The sequence below is a fragment of the Opisthorchis viverrini genome (assembly GCF_000715545.1).
Source record: "Opisthorchis viverrini unplaced genomic scaffold opera_v5_123, whole genome shotgun sequence".
Taxonomy (NCBI): domain Eukaryota; kingdom Metazoa; phylum Platyhelminthes; class Trematoda; order Opisthorchiida; family Opisthorchiidae; genus Opisthorchis; species Opisthorchis viverrini.
Window position 1 is genome coordinate 1,264,605 of NW_008751777.1, and position 22,283 is coordinate 1,286,887.

Consider the following 22,283-nt stretch of genomic DNA (forward strand, 5'->3'; position numbering starts at 1 on the left):
AACTACGTCAAAATCAACAATGTTCACAACAGTAATGTGTTATGTCTGGTCGTCACAGAGGGGGAGGGCGTAGGAGAAAGAGAGGTGCAGGTGACAAGCCGTGCATAGAAGAAGTAACGGGCGTAAAAAGATCGTTCACATAAGGGAGCAAAGTGGTGGGTAGAGTATAGATCATTGAGGAAATCCAGCACTGCCGAGTGTGAATGCTTACATGATCTGTTCTTCTTGGTGCATCCCGGAAATGAAAGGCATAATAAGGAGGGCCGCATACCGAAATTGGTCAAGCGTCTTTGATCTCCCAAGCGCAGTCACCTAACGCGTGACTCGTAAACTAGCCATCGAGATCGATGGTTTGGAAATACTGAGTTCCGACAGGAGGTGTCGAACACTCACCAAAGACTGAGTAAACTGGTACAGAGTTGGGGAAAGAGAGGAACTGGAGGCAAAATGTTGATTGAGGATCTCCGCATCCTGTAACTGGAAGGGTTTGGGAGAGGAAGGGACAGAACAAGAGTGACTGCTTTGACCAGATTCCAAAAGAAACGACTTCCGATTAGTGCTTTCGATAGCCGGGTCAACTTTCGTGCATTGAGTGTATCTTCTACACTGTCAATCATAGGTTAGCAAGTGTGACGTGCAGCAACGTAATCGAACCCACTATTGCCCATGCCTTCTTCCCCGGAAAAAGATGAATCAATTGCTTTGTCATCAGACGAGACAGTTGTAAATTATTTCGTACTAACTGAGGAAACTCCGAAAAGCCAGTATTTCGAAGCGTAATTCCAATTAGTGGAAGAGTATCACTAGAATAAACGACGAAACAGGATCAGCATATTAGGAGAGAAAGCGCCTGGTAGGTAACGCTAAGAGGGCAATCTATTCGGCTGTGCCGTTTCACAAGCGGAGCTCCTAGCATCTTGCAGGATTTTCGGACAGTACCCGCTTTAATTCAGGGTTCGAGTGTTTCTCCATTGCGGGTCGAGCTGTGCGCATTTGCACGCCTTTGAAAACGCAACGAATTCGCATAGGGCTTCCGGAACGAGCGCCAGTCAGTAAATGACCCACGTTACCTAAAACTAATGGCGATGAGATATATCCATGTTGAAATTTGGTCCGCACGAGGGAGTGGCACCATGTAATCAAGCGATTTCCGAGGTTGGTACTGGACAGAAACAGTCCGCAGTTAGCAAATCACAGCAGAAAGCGTTCGTCGTGCGTCTAGGTTTCAACTAAGACGGCCACCAAATAGGACCTGAGCAGAGCCAAGGTCATCTACTCGCGCATCGACACTCCCAGCAATCGCAGCAATATCTCAGCTCTGAGCCCACCGCAATAAGGTGCGCAAAACATCTTTGAGAGTAGGCAGATACAATGAACAGGCAGCGATTATTGGCGCGTTTGCGGGGTACTCTCACATATGTTGCCAAACGAACTGCACAGAGGCGACTGTCAACAGGCAAACTAGGCGGTTTAAAAAATACCAGCAAAAGCAGAACGAGCCTCATCGGCTTTTGGATAACTGGGGTTGTGTAGTGCAGCATAATCTTCAAATGGCACAAGTATTAGCGCATTTACACCGTAATAACTCTCCGAAGTGCCTTAATGGAAGTTTTGTTGAAACCTTTCGTAGACTCGTGGTTGCATACAATAGTTCCACCATAGCTCACTCAATTACTCGGCTACATGTTTGTGTTAGACCCAGACCTATAAACCCGTCATCCACTCGGTTCGTGCGACTTTTTACTAGGAGCATGTGCCCCGTCTGTCCCATAGTTCCACCGCTAACCACGACACAAGTGGAAAGTCGATCGCGCTCAGGCTATTTGGGAAATCTGATCAAGGGTGAGTAAGCCTTCCAAATTCAGTGGCCAACCCAGCACGGACAGACGACTTCCGCCGAAGTGGATACCCACTCATCAGTTAAATAACTACCCAGTATTCACTACTGTCTGACCTAGCGACCAAGGGCTTCCGTAATTTGTTTTACAGCCACCTGGTTAATGTTTCCACCTAGTGATTGACGCTTGTGTATTGTATGTTTGGCCCCACTGTTTGCCCTACTCTTGTGTTCGAAGACTCTATCGATGGATCTCTTCCGTGTGGCATCGAGGTTTCATGGCGAAAACTGATCAGTAAAAAGGGCCTAATGGCATCGTCATTAACTCTTGCTCCTTAAGGCACTAAAACTGTTCACCTGTAACACCCTTCCGGTGCCTGGCTGCCATGCCACCCGAGGGAAGCACGAGGGCTTGGATACTGCCTAAACAGTGAAGTCGAGAGACAGAGGTCGAGTTCGAACCACGGACCTTCTGGTCAGTAAATTCATGCTCCAACCAATTGAGCCATCTCGCATTAGTCCTAAAGTTTAATTTAAAGCTCTGTGATAGTAACCAGGGTGTTTCATTCCACTTTGTTGGCATGTGTGCTGCTCCTGTTGCTAATGAATATCGATACTCAGGTGCAAAGTCCAATCAAAGTTCAAATGCTAAAGCCAAAAAGACTCATTGAAAGTCACTTCGAAGTGAGGCCTTAACAGCGAACCAGATAGGCCGCAGTTGACGGCTTTTTAAAGATGGTTTCAGCTGCACGACGGTTTTAGAAAATCTGACCTTCTCTGAAGTTCTGTACTCCTTGGAACCCGTTCGCGAAAAAAGAAACTGATCCTAATTTGGAAGGTCACATAACGTCCTGATGGTCTAATGCCGCAACTTTATCGGACAGCTTTTGCCACGTATAAGATAGCGGTATTTTTCAGAGGAATCATTGCACTACCACACTCAGCTTTGCTGGATTATTCTAACCAACAGACACTTCGGTGCATCAACAACAATTGTGAATCCGTATGAGAAATGAATCATTCATGCATTGCCGACGCAGAGAGTAACGCGCTGACGTGCACCATTGAACGTCAGCTGGAAAAGCCATGAAGCCATCAATCATGGACTAAACTGACTGTTTCAAAGTCAGCGCTATGTTCACACTCATCTCGGCACTTTTTCTGCTTGAATGCTTTGCATGGCCGCACTGAAACTAACCAATTCAGAGAGTTTCTGCTTACTACGTAGCCTTGCTTTCATCCTGTGCCAATAGTACGTGCATAAATATGAGACACTTGGCTCGTCCTGGGACCACCAATTCGCGCTGGTTAGAGCATACTCTGCGCGATAACACAGTGCCAACTGTAAAGTGCGCTGCCTGCACATGTTCAAACAGAATGGAATCAACGAAGAGGTGGGCGATCGATGGCGAAAGAACACGATAAGCTTGCGAGTTAGCATAATGAACCGGTATAGAAAACACATCCTTACGGATTGATTCTACACAGACAATGCGAATCTGAAGAACCACAGCGTGATGCTTAGCCTATTAAGTAACAATCGGAATGCGGTCATTATTAGGAACTGGTTAAATTTTGTGGTTTTGGGAGTTGCCTTGGCAGAACTCGTACCCTCATAGCCTTAGTTCTCAACTGCATTTGTGGGCTAGATGGCTCAGTGGTTACAACGAGAATTTACTGACCGGAAGGTTCGCGGTTCGATTCCAACCTCGGCCTCTCGGATTCTCCTTTGTAGGTTTGGGCAACCTGGCAGTATCCCGGCCCTCATGCTTCCTTCTGGTGGCGTAGCAGTTAGGCACCGAAAGGGTGCTACAACTGGACGACTACCGCATTTGTGCTACGTTCTAAGAACACATCGGTGTGCGTAGCTCAGGAAAAATTATCGATAAAGCCTAGTAAAGATTATTAATATATTGGGAACTGCCATTAGCAGTCTAAAAATATAGTGGGCTGTTGAAAGTAGATGAACGGAAGTAGTATCTGTCTGTTCTTTCCAGAGGGGAGGGGTAAATCAGTAACTTCATGAACTAAAAGCCTCCACCTTCCGGTTCTGTGGAAATTCCCTCTTTGCGGTGGAATTCACTCAAACCGTTTGCTTAAGAAGGGCGTCTCTCCTTGAGGAGTCCTCTCGCGAGGTGCAGCGAAGTACTGGACACCTGCATTCCTTACAGTAAACCGCACTGCTCAAAAGTCAGATTCGCCAGTTTGATTTTCTCCCGTCACATGTGGAACTGAGCTCGAATGATTGATGGAATTTCGAATGGGTAGCTGTTTTCAGACCATGCAGCCGAAATGATATTCCATAGTTGGACGCGAAACAATGCCACGTATAAGATAGCGGTATTTTTCAGAGGAATCATTGCACTACCACACTCAGCTTTGCTGGATTATTCTAACCAACAGACACTTCGGTGCATCAACAACAATTGTGAATCCGTATGAGAAATGAATCATTCATGCATTGCCGACGCAGAGAGTAACGCGCTGACGTGCACCATTGAACGTCAGCTGGAAAAGCCATGAAGCCATCAATCGTGGACTAAACTGACTGTTTCAAAGTCAGCGCTATGTTCACACTCATCTCGGCACTTTTTCTGCTTGAATGCTTTGCATGGCCGCACTGAAACTAACCAATTCAGAGAGTTTCTGCTTACTACGTAGCCTTGCTTTCATCCTGTGCCAATAGTACGTGCATAAATATGAGACACTTGGCTCGTCCAGCGACCACCAATTCGCGTTGGTTAGAGCATACTCTGCGCGATAACACAGTGCCAACTGTAAAGTGCGCTGCCTTCACATGTTCAAACAGAATGGAATCAACGAAGAGGTGGGCGATCGATGGCGAAAGAACACGCTAAGCTTGCGAGTTAGCATAATGAACCGGTATAGAAAACACATCCTTACGGATTGATTCTACACAGACAATGCGAATCTGAAGAACCACAGCGTGATGCTTAGCCTATCAAGTAACAATCGGAATGCGGTCATTATTAGGAACTGGTTAAATTTTGTGGTTTTGGGAGTTGCCTTGGCAGAACTCGTACCCTCATAGCCTTAGTTCTCAACTGCATTTGTGGGCTAGATGGCTCAGTGGTTACAACGAGAATTTACTGACCGGAAGGTTCGCGGTTCGATTCCAACCTCGGCCTCTCGGATTCTCCTTTGTAGGTTTGGGCAACCTGGCAGTATCCCGGCCCTCATGCTTCCTTCTGGTGGCGTAGCAGTTAGGCACCGAAAGGGTGCTACAACTGGACGACTACCGCATTTGTGTTATGTTCTAAGAACACATCGGTGTGCGTAGCTCAGGAAAAATTATCGATAAAGCCTAGTAAAGATTATTAATATATTGGGAACTGCCATTAGCAGTCTAAAAATATAGTGGGCTGTTGAAAGTAGATGAACGGAAGTAGTATCTGTCTGTTCTTTCCAGAGGGGAGAGGTAAATCAGTAACTTCATGAACTAAAAGCCTCCACCTTCCGGTTCTGTGGAAATTCCCTCTTTGCGGTGGAATTCACTCAAACCGTTTGCTTAAGAAGGGCGTCTCTCCTTGAGGAGTCCTCTCGCGAGGTGCAGCGAAGTACTGGACACCTGCATTCCTTACAGTAAACCGCACTGCTCAAAAGTCAGATTCGCCAGTTTGATTTTCTCCCGTCACATGTGGAACTGAGCTCGAATGATTGATGGAATTTCGAATGGGTAGCTGTTTTCAGACCATGCAGCCGAAATGATATTCCATAGTTGGACGCGAAACAATGTGGCAATGGGAGTCTGAAATCGCTCATTTCCTCAAGCGTCGTACGGGTAAACGGACCCGAGACCTGATGAGACCATCTTTATACGTCCGGCGACCTGTGACTATAAAGAGTTGTTTAGTCCTGTGTTCACCGAAGTCACAACACAATGATGTTTTAGTGATACGATACCTGGACAAATGTCGGAGGTGATCCGTCAAAGCCGAAAAGGGGGACTTCGTAGCACTCATCTGTCCAATAAACTTTTCTCCTAGTTTCGAATAATCCTCACGGGTCAGCGAGGATTTTTCCATCGGACAGACAGAGCATAAGTTGGAAATTACGAATCAGTGTAAAAAGCAAAAGCTATCAATAGACAAGCAGCGTCCCCTCGTTTTGAGCCACAAAAATGTAAGTATGTTTTGACTATTCCGTCCTGTGACCTTGTTGGCACAAATCACAGGACGAGATAGGATCGAGATTTGCTGAAGAACTCTCGCACTGATATTTGAAACAAGAAGAGACGTTAAACGAACCACTAGCCGGGAGGTCGCGGGTTCGAGACTCTTCAGAGTTTCGTGAGATGCGCACTGCTGATGATTCCCAATAAGGATGGAACAGTTGTACAGTTCTTCTCGGCTTTTCAGCATAGATTGACTCTATTTACAGGATGAAATCTCCACAAAAATCCCAAATCTGCTCACACTACAAACATGCATTTCCATTCATCCATCTTCTGGTAGTTACAGGTGCTGGGCTGTCGAAGAATTTTCAGCAACCTTATGAGTAGTGTTTTACATGTATCGCGATATCTTCAACATCGTACCAACCGAAACATGAGGCGGCTTGGTGCAGCACATTCAACTGCTTAAAAAACCATAAATGATAGATTCAGTTGGGTTCCAGGTGAGCCTTCTAGCAAATCAAACTGGTTTGCAAATGAGTGCATTCCGCTAATTTCATGCAATTTGGGTTCAAATAGAATATAAGACTGACGTAAACTGGGAGACTTCGCCTACTTGATGAGCCCCAAGAAGGGTGAAACAGGTCATGAGTTGTCAAACAGCCTTCAGCAACCTTATGAGTAGTGTATTACTTCTATGGTAGGGTGGCATGTTTGAGAGGTCAAAGGTTATGAAACACACAAACAACCGTCTGGGTTATAGACTTCACGTCCAAAAAGCCATCGTCCTCCTCCTCCTGTCCACACCAAGCGAGCTGGAAGCACTGGACTCGAGTTAAGCTATCACTGGAGCGAAATTAGTAGTGGTCGTACCAGCGTTCCAACTCTGACATGATAGTCGAACGTATTACCGCTGCTCCATCAGCGCACGCTGGACGCATCTGGATTATCACGTCTAGAGAGGCGAGCGTGTTCGCGAGGGTTCGTTCGAACCACGGACCTTCCGGTCAGTAGCTCCGGGTTCTAACCACTGAGACATCTCGAGCGCTATCGTAACTTTTGCAGTTTGGCTATCAATAGTTCTACCCTATTTTGGATGGCGAGTTGTTCCCACTAGTCTGTAGGCCTATTTCTGTTGGAAAAATTCTCGGTGCATTGCGACGAAGTCCACGAAGTGTCCCATATGCAAACTAACTTGGTTTTTGCGAGCCGCCCAACTGAACTTCTTGTTCGTGATATTCTTCATGTGAATGTGCTGCACAAAGACCACCTCACGTTTTAGTCGAGTAGTGTTCCTCCAAGGAAATATCGCACACATAAAACACTAGACGGACTTTGTGCAACGCATTCCTTTGAAGAATGTGATAAACGAGAGATTCAGTAGGGATCCAGTAGGAGCTAGTTGTTTCGTAAACCATCCTAAAAATCTACCACTGACTGTGTTCCAGTTCGGTGGGCTGGAATAGACTTCCCAAGAAAGCAATGCCACATCCCCAACCCACTCCATCCTGGATGATCGTAGAGGTTCCCTGTGCACTTACCGCCCCCAAATTACTAGCGGGAATGACACTATTAACTTTTGATATAACATACTACTCACGAGGTCACTGAATTTCCAAAAGAGAAGACAAATGCTACCGAACATATACATTCGACATAATGAAGATAGCTTCAACAGTCCAACCACTTTGGATTGGTTATTCGTGCTTGATGGGTGATCTGGCAGTCTGTGACACGACCGGCTATATCTTACGCATCAAACACATGAAATGCATCATAGGTCTGGAAGCACACGTTAGCCCTACGAAGAACCAATTAGTGCATATTTTACGTTCCACCTAAAAAGGTGACAGATCATAAAGCCCATGTGGTACCACCCGCACATTTGCATCTTTACCTAGCCATGAAGAAGGTCAGTAATGGGAATGCATCCACATCTGTCTGACATAGTAGGGATGTCGTTGAGGGACCAAGCTTCAACAACAATCCGGCAGCTGCAGAGCGAAATCCAGCAAACACTTCACCACTAAAGGGAGCAGTACGAACAGCTGTTTGATTATAATTTTCTGCGCTGTATTCTCCAAGATGCGGTCAGGATAGACATATTCATTTAAACCACATCTAAGGCGTCACCCGAGCTGTTGAGTGTAAGAAGGCTTTGTTTTGGCTGCAGGGAAACACAGTTGTGAAGATTTTCAGACCCTCCACTCTGGATTTTCTTACGATACATGCTTTTTTGCACAGTGCCATTGCCAGAAAGATAGTATACTCATGGGTTCAGTTCTGGGCCCAGTGTCAGAGAAATCCTGTCTAATCATGCCATTAAATCCCCTCGTACGGGCATTGTGTCGAAACGCCGACAGCTTCCACATAGGTTTACCTACACGGGCTACAGTCCCGAGGTATAAAGCTGGAGGGTAAAAAGAAGTGGCGGTAGCCAACTAGGATGAGGAAAACCAAACGTCTGAACCACAATGACCATTCTGAGTAGGATGAATGAAGGACCACTTCGAATCACGAGTAAAGCCCGCATTGACCTCACCTCAGGCACTGTGACAAACCCAGTATTTGAAAAGTTCATATTCTAAAGGCAGCTCAAATAAACAGTTGCATGCTTTACGTACTGACCAGCCGCCCGCATCACACAGACCCCCCGCAGCCCACACCCCTCACTGAGATCAGCCCTCATCTGATTTAGTTTGCGTACAAATATTCATTAAGGTTCTTCTATTGTAACCAGCATCACTGACAATAACAATACAAATAGGCGTATAACCGCCCTCAAACTATGAGGAAAGAAAACCTTAGTAAAGTGAGGATAGGATAGAAACATAGGGCAAGGAAGCTCTGTATCCCATCAAGAATAGGGTAATGAAATAAGATAATCATCCAGCTGTAACACACTTCCGATGTCTAGCTGCCATATCACCAGAAGGAAGCAGAGTTGCCCAAACCTAGATGGGAGAAGTCGAGATGCAGAGGCCGGGTTCGAACCACGAACCTTCAGGTCAGTAAATCCGCGCTCTACCCACTGAGCCATCTAGCCCCCCCCCCTACACGTCCGAATAGTACTGAGATGCCTAGATTTGAGCACCATCACATCATGTTGAGGTACCATCAGCATAATGGACCTGACTTCTTCAGAGGTACAGTGACCAGTTTGCCGCTCCCGTCCACCCCCCAGTGACTCAAAAGCCCCCGTGCTGCACCGTTCAGCACAGCTTCATCTACACACTGCTGACAGTTAACATCATAGTCATATGAAGAATCTGCCTCTTGGATCCACTTGTCACTAGTGGCGAAAATTTAATCGCCACAATCCTATTCCTCCATACTGTACTCTACTTTATGTCATGTAGTTACTTCGACTCTACCATTTCAGCTCGTGCACTTCTATTGTAGAAAGAGTAAAGCGTAACTTACTGTTTTTTTCTAAATTCCATCTTCTTGCTGCGTTTAATCTGGGTCTAAATACGGGACATTAGACGAACCACCACTAAGGAGTTGATGCTTGCAAAGATTCTCCGGGTGTAAAGTCACTGTTACGAAAAAGTGAGACCAAATCATACGGTACAGCGCGTGACGGGCAGATTTCCCGTTGCTCCAACCTGTTAAAATAAATTGCGAGGTTTTCAGGTACACACACATCATTAAGCCTATTGTGGCGGATATGCCATACCGTCTCATCATCATCATCATCACAGACAGCAACATTGTGTTAACACTGGTGCTTCAATGTCGTGCTACGAAACTGAGTAGTAAAAGATGGTCGGTGTATATGACTCCAGTCTAGTTTCGTTAACTGAGGGGCTGTCCTTGTTCGCACTACGATTCCACGCATCTGGAGAAGAAGCTTTAACACTCGGTACCTAACTTTCAGGCCACCCGGAAGAGGCACGAGGGCTGAGATACTGCCAGATTGCCCAAGCCGAGACAGGGATAGTCGAGATGCAGATGTTGCGTACACATCCGGGGTGACCAGTTGTCGAGGGAACCCATTTTAAACAGCACGCCAGTGCTCACAGAGCGAGATCCGGCTAGTGAAAATCATTATCAGCATTAGTAGCACAACAGTACTGGACACCTGTGCCTCGCTGTAGTGCGCCCGCTATTTATTTGAAACGATGATGACATAAAAAAGGGGAGAATACTCCCAGTGCAAGCAAGATTTCTAGGTGCTCACAGCCTTAGACCCTCGTCCAGACAATTAGGATGAATAACGAAAAAGCCGCTACTGATGCCGATAAGCAAAAATCAAGATTACTTCACACAGGGCAAACACTTTCGAGGTTTGGTTGCACAACACACTGTTGAAGGCTATCGAAGTCTCAACTATATGACCTGCTCCATAGGCATGAGCCTTAGTGACCAATCGCTTTTATGTGTAAGTTATATGGACCGTGGCAACTCTTCTCGTAAGTGCTCAGAAGTCCGCTGAGAAAGACACCAGTTCGCTCGACCATTGATTTGCGATTCACCACAGCTGTAAGCCGACTACTCATGGATGAAGCGCGGTAGAATGATCAACCAGTCTTGGATCTAGCCTGAAACACAGCCCTCTGATTGCATGAAAAACTAACTGAGCAGCTGAGAATGTGCGAATTAGGGCAGATTGGGTTTTCGTTTTACGTGTTGAGCAACGTGGTCGCTCTAAAACGACAGGCAGTGGAAATCCCTTCTTAAAAGTTAATCATATCAGAGGATGTGTTCGGCAAATTTTGAAGGCTGAATCTGCGCCGATCGCCCTCCGCATCAGTATCTGTTTCACAAGGTGTCTTCTCGAGCCAGTTGTTCTCGCCCTATGAAATTGATTTAATCAGGCACCGCTTATACTTTATGGGTGAGAAATAGATACTGGTCAATGCAGGTGGTCATACGGTCGAATGTGTCGCAAGGTCCCACTCGGACGTCAAACCATTTGAAAATCTTGGGGGGGGGGGAATCCAACTCGATTCAACCTCGTGGGACATTGGTGAGTTGGGATAAACATCTAAATAAGTAGTGGGTGATGATAGGTCAAAATCCACTGGCAGCCCATCAGTGATTGTGTTCGGTTTAGGACTCACCACGCAGCCGTAGATCCCGGAAGCTGAAAAATCTATGTATAAATCGAATAATTCATAGCAAAAAAGAAACCTTACAGAACAATCTCGAGACAGACTCTGGGTTCCAGATTATTTCACTCACGTTTTGCCACATAGACACATGCACTGACCAGTACCTCGAAACATTCACCGTCGAACAAGTGACTGAAGAAAACTTGTTGAAACAGACGCCAACTAGCACGCGTACACCACCCTTCACAATTAACGGAACACATTCTCTGATAGTATTAGTTCAGCTGTAACAGAATTCCGATGCCTAGCTGCCATGCCACCCGAAGGAAGATAAGGGATGAGATACTGCCAGGCCGCGCAATCCTAAACAGGAGTAATCGAGATACAAAGGTTGGAAGCAAACAGAGACCTTTCTGTCAGTAAATTGGCGTCTTAACCAGTGAGATACCTCAAGCTACCTGAGCTCTAATATGCTTAGCAGTGCTTCTAAGAAGGATGTGCCAATCGTTTCAGGGCGACAGATTGCTCAAAATGTAAGACAGAAGCCCCAGATTGTACGTCTCCAGCTGCATAGCTACGTGTTTCCTATGCAATCAGTCGTGTTCCGGACTAAGTCCAAGACTCTGTGCGACCATTATACCCAATTCACTTAACAGTTTACTTCTCAGTCGAGAGTCGAAGCTTAAAAAACCAAGGGTAGGACACCATGCTCAGGTCGATGAGAGCAGCAGACTTGGCAGCAGACAAACAGGAACAGACGAAATTCGCCAACGAGCACTCTGCCTATGGACAGAATAAGGTTGAAGTCAATTCCCTTCATACGAACGAATATACATGAAACCATAAGGGTAAAAGCATTAGGCATCATATCAGTTTTGCCCGATTGTAACGGGTACTGGTCCACTGCATAAACATCACACGGCCGTGAAGCATCGGTGTTGAACACTGATGTCATGCTGTTGATGATGATGAACACCGACACAACCCGAGGTCTATCCATTTTGTTCCGGAACTGGACTGTGGGTTATGCCACCTGAGAGGGAACATATGGATCTACGCAATCACTGCACCCTACTGGTGGGTGCAAACAAGGATTGACTAACTCCACTTGCGGTTAACATTAATCGGCCACAGCCAAGCATAAGATCCCCTACCCGCCGCACGCAAATGCATTGAAAATACGCCCAAGAAAGCCACTAACATCCCACAAAAACAATTAGTCAAGGTCCCTAACAACTTTCCACAAGAATCGTTGTTCCTCCGGCACAACCTTCGGTGCATTACAACAAGGGGATGAAACTACCAACACTCCACAATGCAGTTCCAAGGAACAGCAATTTGAGATCAGGACGTCACATCCGGTGAGCGACCTGACAGTCAAACTATCCGAACTCCTCTAAAGGCCTTTGGCCCAACAAGCATTCATACATAATGGACTAACCCGGCAAGCTTCGGGCCAGCCACTTTGCAGTGCAGTTCATCACAGACCAACGCAGAGCCGGGACCTACCGGCGACGATACACCTTACATCCGGACCTACTGATGTTGAAGAGCATGACGATTTTGATTCGGGGTTTAAGGAAGTTGACGTATCAAAAGCCGGCCGGAGAAAACGACTCTGATAGTAGGGATTTGTTGCGAGCACCTAGAAAGTACGAGTATCCCCAGGGTCAAGATACAGGAAAATATCCCTTGCACGCGCTCAACGCCATGCATCCCTTGACCGAACGGTATCCTGAACTCGACTTCCCAATTTTACTGGCATCCTAGCATGGAGATATATAATCCCGAGGCTGCCCTACAGTACACTCAGATAGTGGTGCAATCTGCAGGATCGCAGAGACTAATCCATCGTTTTCTGGGGAGAAGTCTTAGAAGCCCGGGATTTTGAACCTACATTCCGGAACCCTTAACTGTTGCACAGTTTAATCATGAAAAGACCATCAGGTGAAGAGCCGGCCATAGTTGGAAGGGCAGAGAGCTGACAAAGAAATATCCCTTATTCAAACCGGGATAACCGGAGTGACGTCGATAGAACACCTTATCACGGCCACAGTAAACTCGTGTATGCGGTCCCAGCTCGGAATCCCTGGCGCAAATCAATGGGGAGGGTAGTAACGAACTGACCGTTGCACACTGAACCCCGAACGATGACCAACCCCCATTCGAGGCAATTACGCACGCCATGGACTGATCTTGTTCTCAAACAATGTACCAGATTTCGAGGGGACCTACAATATTTGGGCACAAACATGTGCGACAAAAAACTAGTATACCACCCACTACGCCCTTACGGACGTTATGCCGTAGAGTATGCCAAACATACCTACCCGTTCTGTCGCCAAACGGCGGACTCCCAAGGTTACCTTAGGTTGAAAACACGTGGGTTCCAACGGATAAAACCAGCGAAAAAACCCGAGTCAGTGTACAGCATGCGCGCAGCGAAGGACATTAAACGGGTCTATGCCACCATGTAAACAGGACCAGCGACAAAGGACTGACTACCAACAACGGGAAGCTTCACTTAAGTTAGCCCACCCAACCTAGTCCGAAATAAAAACGAGCAAAACACAATACAGAAAATGCATTAAATGCAATAACTCCTAAAATGTGATAAAAAACAATCGTCGTTCTCCTCAATCCACCTCTTCGATCGTCGGGCCACGAGCACCACCACCGGAAGCAGCTCCACCTCCTGCACCAGGGAATCCACCTGGAAATCCACCGGGCATACCACCAGGCATACCCTCACCACCGCCACCAGCAGCCTGGTACATCTTCGTTATGATCGGATTGCACACCTTCTCCAACTCCTTCTGTTTGTGCTCATATTCGTCCTTCTCCGCAGTCTGATTCCCATCCACCCAAGATATCACCTCAGAACACTTCTCGCTGATCAACTTACGGTCAGACTCCGAAATCTTGTCTTTCACCTTCTCATCCTCAACAGTCTGCTTCATCGAATAGGCGTAACTCTCCAGTGCATTCTTCGCTGCCACACGATCACGCTGGTGTTCGTCGTCCGCCTTGTACTTCTCCGCGTCAGCCACCATACGGTCAATCTCATCCTTCGACAAACGACCCTTATCATTCGTTATCGTTATCTTGTTCTGCTTACCCGTGCTCTTGTCCACCGCCGACACATTCAGAATACCGTTCGCATCTATGTCGAAAGTCACTTCGATTTGTGGCACTCCACGTGGGGCCGGAGGAATCCCCGACAGCTCGAACTTGCCCAACAGATTATTGTCACGGGTCATCGCACGCTCGCCTTCATACACTTGAATCAGTACTCCAGGCTGATTGTCCGAATAGGTTGTAAACGTCTGCGTCTGCTTCGTGGGAATTGTGGTGTTCCGCTTAATCAGAGCGGTCATAACACCACCAGCCGTCTCCAGACCCAACGACAGAGGAGCCACATCCAACAGAAGCAAGTCCTGCACAACTTCCGATTTATCACCACTGAGAATCGCAGCCTGAACTGCAGCACCATACGCAACCGCCTCATCCGGATTGATCGATTTGTTCAACTCCTTACCATTGAAGAAATCCTGAAGCAGCTTCTGCACCTTCGGGATTCGAGTCGAACCACCCACCAACACAATGTCATGAATCTCACTCTTGTCCATCTTCGCATCGCGCAAAGCCTTCTCCACCGGATCAAGCGTACTACGGAACAGGTCCGCATTCAGCTCCTCAAACCGAGCACGTGTGATCGACGTGTAGAAATCGATACCCTCGTGCAACGAGTCAATCTCAATGTTCGCCTGCGCACTCGAACTCAAAGTGCGCTTAGCACGTTCACACGCCGTCCGAAGGCGACGGACAGCACGTTTGTTGTCCGAAATGTCCTTCTTGTGCTTGCGTTTAAACTCTTGGATGAAGTGACTCACCATTCGGTTATCGAAATCCTCACCGCCCAAATGCGTGTCACCCGCCGTCGACTTCACTTCGAAAACACCATCGTCGATCGTGAGGATGGAAACATCGAACGTACCACCACCGAGATCAAAGATCAATACATGTCGCTCACCTCCACCCACCTTCTTGTCCAAACCATAAGCAATCGCAGCAGCTGTCGGTTCGTTGATGATTCGCAAAACGTTCAGGCCAGCAATGGCACCCGCATCCTTCGTGGCTTGACGCTGGCTGTCGTTGAAATAAGCCGGAACAGTAATCACGGCATCCTTCACCTTCGTACCCAGATATGCTTCGGCTGTCTCCTTCATTTTCGTCAACACCATTGAAGATATCTCCTCTGCCGAGAACGTCTTGACCTCCCCCTTGTATTCCACACGGACCTTTGGCTTACCACCCTCTTGGATAACTTCGAAAGACCAATGTTTTCGGTCAGACGTCACCGATGGATCATCAAATCGCCGACCGATCAGTCTTTTCGCATCGAACACAGTGTTGCTTGGATTGATTGCTACTTGATTTTTGGCGGCATCACCAATCAGTCGTTCGGTATCTGTGAACGCAACATAGCTGGGTGTCGTGCGATTTCCTTGATCGTTGGCAATGATTTCCACTTTTCCATGCTGGAACACTCCAACGCACGAGTATGTAGTGCCCAAATCGATCCCAACTGCCGGCATCTTCAGCCAAATTCAACGGACTGAACGAACGAATTTCGAGAGCTGGAAAGGCGATCGGCGTTGTGTAGTGCGCCGTCGTTTATATAGCTTTTCTTACGCTGACCTTCTAGACGTCCTTGAAAATCTGGATTGGTCTAGATCTGAAGTTCCAAGCCAATGGCTAGTTAGCATGGGCGCTTCGAGTGCCTACTATCGACCAATGGTTGATCCTGGTTTGGGTTTGCCTTGGGCGTAGGCTGGCTTGGATGGGTGGAATGGTTTCTCCGCCTTGTGCGCTGGTCCACGCATCAATCTGAGCAGCTGAGCATAGTAGTAACGTGCGAATTTCGAACGTTGCTGCTACGTAGAACAAATCGAGAATGAATTTCCAAGATATGCGGGAGCACGAATTCTGGACAAATGTCTTGAAATCTTGTCAGTAAGTAGAGGTCTTGTTCTGGCTTGCTGAATAGCTTATATAGATTCCTTTTTTAATGATTACACCTCAAAGCAATAATGTATGTTGGATTTTTCACTTTAGAGTTGGTTGCAACCCTTTTTTCCCAGGAACCTATCCAAGTTCTTCGTCTCCTGCTGTTTTTCACGTGCCACAGTGCGGTAACTTCTGATCTCACCATTGGTGCAGATTAACAAAATCAATTTTGTTTTTTTGGGTTTGATGGATTGATAGACAGGATTGAGGCCGAAGATTCCTGAATCGTGCCCATTCTTCCCGTTCAGCGGCCTCTGTTCACCCTGAAAGACAAGCGAAAAATGATGTAGCTTTGATCCCTAAGATCTCAGCACCGGGCAGTAAGCTTGCCAGCGCGAGGACTCGTAAAAAATATCTAAATATGTTTTAATCTGGGCCCAGTGTGAACAACCAGTGGAATTGGGTTGTTCCACACACAGAACTACCTGAAATTAGGTAAATTTTTGTCTAATTTAAGACTGCGCTTGAGCTTGAAGATGTCATCATCTCCCCGACGCGTTAATTCACCTCGGAGTCGAAGGTACTTCACAGGAAAGAGGTCAAGCACCCCGAGATTTGTTTCGCAATCAATGGTTTTGACACCAGCAACCATCGTAGCAGTCCGTTCGGTGCCTCTTGAGTAGACAAGTTGGTTGACAAATTCAAGAGGCTGTCTCACGTAGGCCCCGTAGGGTATCTGCAAGCCCATGCGAGTAATACTGCGGAGGGAGTGCTGCATCGTCCATAGAACGGCAAATACACTGTGAGACATTATCATAGTGAAATGACAAGAACATGTTTCAGGAGTGCGAGAAACCTAAATCCTTCTGGCATCTATCCTCGAAATGACTTCTGGTCCATCCTCTCCACGGACAACAAAGGCGTTCGCTGAGTCTTCTCCGAATGACGTAGGGACGCACTTTCATCCACAGGAAGATGCCTGTCCAGCGACCGCTGATTTGCAGCGTCTGTATCCATTTGAAGGGCGCTGGCGTTGCATTGTCGGGGTTTCAAGTTGTCCGCAATAAGTAGACATGGGCATTAAGGGAAGTATGGAAGGTCGTCGATATAGATCAGACACAAAATGGAGCCTAGGAGAACTTCAGTGAAAACTGGTACAAGAAAAGAGTAGATCAGGCCCACTCCCTAGCGGAATTTTCTATCAAATCTAGTCTGAGCTCCTTGGAATCACATGTGGGCGGTCGAGTCGGAATCGATGCTCACCGCACAGACAACGGAGAACGATTTCCTGAGTCGTGTGCCGCGTAACCTGGCGGACACCAACTGCAAATCAACCGTGGACCCAGTTGAACCACGTGGCCATCAGCCACCGGTGCAGAGCCACAATTCAAGACTGCCGTTACCTCTGGGGCACACCACTTGATTTCGATCACAACATGGTGCATGCACGCCTGACAGTTCGCTCTCACTCAGGCCCTCGCAACTCAGCAAGAAGCATGCCATTACACTATCTTCGAAGAACTACCATAGCTCAACAGTGTCAATCTGAGCTACCCCAACGACGCTCCACAGTAAACCAATATTGTGGTGGTGGTGAGCATTTGGATGAAGCGTGGCAAAATGTGAAAAGAGCTACGCTAGCGGCGTTCAGTGTTGTCTGTCCGACTTATCCGATTCTACCACAAGACCATTGAATCTCGTCAAGATCGCTATCCGGGATTTCTGCCAGGATATCCATACCGGCAGGCAAAGAGTACGACGGGGGCCACAAGTCCTTCNCAAACGCCAAATAGTGAAGAGTCTAAGGAAAGACCGAGAGCTCTGGTGGACATCGAAAGCTCGGGAGATGGAGAAGGCTTTTGCTACGGGAAACAGCTGTGTCCCGTATCAGCTCATACGATTGACTGGCCCTAGGTAAGCAACGTTCAGCGAAACGATAAGTGAAAAAGGCGGCTCGCTAATTCACTCGCAAGAACGTCGACTGGAAATATGAGCCGAACACTTCGAAGAACAGTTCAGCTTGCATGCTGTAACCCAGACTGTGAAGATAGTTCATACTGGCGAATGGAATGTAAGTCTCGCTCGCCCATCGGAAGAAGAAATAAGGTACGAAAAAGCCCTACTGATACGTGAAAAGTCACCAGTACCAGACGGTCTACATCCAGCCTTGTTCAAAGAAGGAGGAGAATCCCTGGTGACCCATCTGACAAAGCTTATTGGTGCTATACGGAACTAAGAGAAGTTGCCTGCAGAGTGGAGCATGTGGACATTTATCTTCAAAAAAGGTATGCAGATGCTGTATTCAAACTACCGGGACATCAGCCTTGTAGCTGTGGCATCGAAGGGGCTCTCTGGTCTTATCCTTTAAAGGTTAGCTGAACACAGGGGAAGACAGGCTCGTGAAAACCAAGCTGGATTCCGTACTGTAAGAGAATGGACCGATCACATCTTCACCCTCTGACAGATTCTGAAACAGAGACATTGCTTCCAACAACCAACAATGATCTGAAAGCTGACTCTATGGGGCGCCAGGCACTATGACAGTGTCTGTGGAACAAAGGTGTCCCCCATGAATTATTGACCCGTGTGAAGGTCTGCTGGAAGCTCTCGCCTGAGTTCACCACATCAAGTTGTGCCAGACAGGGCTGTCCTCTTTTACCTTTCCTTTTCCACTTCGTCAATGATGTAATTACGAAAGTTTCACTATCAGCCTCTAATGCCTGTGGGATCGTAGCACTCCCGGGGCATTCAGTCACAGATGTCGAGTATACATAGTACTCCGCTTCTCTTGGATCTGACCCATGGTGATGCAAACAATACTGAATAATCTAAATCTGCCCCATGGTTTAACATGCGCTTTACACCAAAGTGTAAAGCGCTACTGCAAGACTGGGTGGGCTTGAACCCTAATTGCATGCTTGCGGATGAGCCGATTTTGGTAGTAGACAAGTTTATCTACCTAGACATCTGTGTTAGTCCCAGTGGTCTCGCGAATGATAATATTTCCATCCCAATTGGAATTGTAAACCTGCATCCCCGATGGCATAGGCTCGACAAGTTCGGATTTACAGTGCTGGGCACCATATGCCTCAGTGGTTAGAGCGCGAATTTACTAAGCGGAAGGTCGAACCCAACCTCCGCCTCTCGACTCCCCCTGTCTGGGCTTGGACAACCTGGCTATTTACCAGCTCTCTTGTGCTTCCTTCGGGTGGTATGGCAGATAGGCACCGAAAGTGTATTACTGCTGAACAATTATTTCACTACTATTCCGCGGTGCACTCCATATCATCCTATGGGTCAGAGGCCTTGCCGCGGCGCTCTGAGGATGTCAAAAGGCTTCCAGTTTCTTCATGACATTACCCGAGGTTATTATAAACACCGGACCAGTAATGCTGAAGTAAGTCGAATGGTTTTCAGAAGAAATAACTTGCCTACGGTCGATGCACTGAACACACCATAGGTTGCCCTAGCTTGACCAGTATACCAGTCGACCGACTTCCTCGAAGGGCTCTTTCCGGGTAGAAACGAGCCAAGGGCGGTATGTGAAGTATGAAAGTCATTACCTCAAAATTAGCTGCGCTGGTCATTGCCGTCTTCCTGGATGGATACCACGAGACGGGGCACATCACTGGTTAGAGACAGTCAGACGTGGCCCGGTCGCGTCCCCCAATGACGCCAATGCATCAGATCTATTACCTTCAATGCACAGTTCCCCTCCGAATCTCCAGTGAAAGGCCCACTGATAAACCTGCATTTTTGCAACAGTTATATCAGCTACCGCCTCCAATACGGAGCCATCTAGTCCACCTCCCCAAATCATAAGTGAACGGGACTGTGGTAGCTATAGCTACTGTAGGCAGGTAGACGTTTTTTTGCAACTGCTGACGATGACCTCAGGGGACAGTGACTCGCGATGTCTTTGCAGCAGGCAACCGGGAGATCACGTCAGGGTGCCAGCTTTTCATCAGGATGTTTCTTCCGCTTAACTGTTCCAGGCCATTGATGATAAACGAAGTGGGGCCATGAAATATCTACTGGTAGGAATACCTGGGTTCGGTTATTTCTAGAGGCCAGGCTCGGAGTCACGGCTTGCTCGGATGGTATCACCAGACGATTCCTACAACTCATGTATGCACTACGTGTCTGGTGATGCCTTTTTTTCAGATGCCCGGTCGTGGTTTTGAGCCCCAGAAGTCAAACCTAAGGCCAGCGTAAATGAGGCCGTCTTCTTGGACCAGGCACGAGGAAATGGCGTTTTAGTGAGTTGTGGCCTGCCGATGCTACATGCAATTAGACGCGATTAAGCGGTATAATGGAAGTGTATTTGCAGCGACTCATGTGCAAAATGGCAACCACATCCTGGGAATTACTTGAACAAAAACAACAGACCCTGAAAACCCGTCCACAACAAGCACTTATTGAAAATCTGACAAAGGCCATCGAAACATTCGGCGTACGGTTCGCGCTCATATTGCGACGGACCCTGACCGTACCATGTGGGAAACACCGGTTCTAGTCTGATCACCGAAGTTAAGCAATGAAGGGGCCGGTTAGTACATGCACGGGTGACCGGTTGGGAATACCGGGTGTCGGCGCCTTTTGGGGTCGAGAGGGCTCAGTGGTTAAAGCACGAACTTACTGACCGGAAGGTCCCTCGTTTGAACCCAGCCTCCGCCTCTCGACTTCCCTGTCGAGGGTTGGGCAACCTGGCAGTATCCCAAACCTCGTGCTTCCTTTGGGTGGAATGGCAGCTAGGCACCGAAAAGGGTGTTCAAGCTGAACGATTATTATATCTTCTTATTACAATGCGACGGGACGTAGAGTGCTCGAAATTGACTCTAAGAACTCAAGAAGTGACGCTGGAAGTTGTGGAACAGTACACGTATCTCGGAAGTTTCACTAGCTGCGAATTGTGAATATGATGACCAGGAAGCGGTTCTTCCTCTTCCAAGACGAGCCTTGTCCTCCATGCCACCCAATTCGGCGTCGCAGAAACCCAGATGTTGACAGGATTAGAAATTTCAGATGGGAATGAAGGATGTTGCGAAAGGTTTGGGTGCTTTTGTTGCTGTTCGGCTTTCAGGATGGGGTGCGCGTGGCCCTCCCTGTGCTTGACTGTAGACACTGAATTGTATGTCGCCTAACCAAGGTCAGTGGCATCCATACTTTCAGTTTCAATCCAGATTACCTGCAGATGCCTCGGATCTATGTGGTAGACTACCCCTTCCCTTTCGTGATCTCTTTTCCTACTATTGAAATAAATTCACTCGATTGTATGGCAGTAAAGTGCCAGCGTTCCCTTCTGGTATTGTGATTAGTGATAACGATGAGGCCTGCGTAAAAGACCTTAGTTTGCTCATGCAACTGAAACCCCTCGGAACAAAACCAGACTTCTGGTACTACTGTTAGTGCTCTACTATAACCCAAGAAACTAGTTATATGGGCAGAAAACGATGAGAACTAACAAAGACCTCTTTAGTAAGTGGAATGACTAATATGTACATATGGAAAGAGGGACTTATCGTATTATTGGTGCAAGTTAATAAATCCTATTGTTGATCCGGATGCAGGTTTCGTGTTTCCTTCGCCGTTGTTGCAGCCACACATATACCCTGGTTACCCGTGACTGGCGCGTTGGGCTCGTGTGTTGAGCTTGCCTGTACTCTGAAGCACGCGTGATCTGTGTGTGTGGTTGGCTGTGTTCTGTCCTTATATATATCGTTATAACGAGTGGGGCGTGAAAATCATAATGTGAAATCACATGGCGTCCTTCAAAAGTTCACGGAACCGGAATTGACCTGTTGTTGACGTGTTGCTCACCAATATCGTATTCATTGTCACGATGTTTTCTCGTGATGCACATTGTGAGATGTGGAACAAAACAAAGCACGAGGGAGACAGTGGACGCGGATGCACTAATCAGATTGGCCTATTTATTATTATGCAGTGGCTCGTGGCGTGGGGTTTATGCTTAATTCGAGGACTGAAAGCGCTTTCGTAGACTGAATTTCTGTGAGCAGTGGTGTTTGCGCTGACTGAATTAAGATCAACCCATCTTGACGTGACAAACGGCTTTTTTAGATGGACGTCACCCTCACGATTGAGAAAGGCAGATTTCATCTCGATTTGTCACTACGAAGACACTGGACCTTACCGTGGTGTGACGGTTTGCGCACCTCGGCGATCCATTGAGCTACACATGGGAGTGTCCCAGCGACACTCAGTCTCTCATACCAGGTTCGTC

General features: G+C 47.3%; 1 protein-coding gene across 1 annotated transcript in view; it reads right to left on the reverse strand.

The window, feature by feature from the left end:
* The window catches only part of T265_06061 (hypothetical protein), a gene marked incomplete at both ends in the record, with an annotated part of 228,146 nt that overhangs the window by 173,055 nt on the left and 32,808 nt on the right, over window positions 1-22,283 (reverse strand). The window contains one exon of the mRNA XM_009171231.1: window positions 13,666-15,627. Within this exon, the coding sequence (XP_009169495.1) occupies window positions 13,666-15,627 (1,962 nt within the window). The remainder of the gene's footprint in view (window positions 1-13,665; window positions 15,628-22,283) is intronic.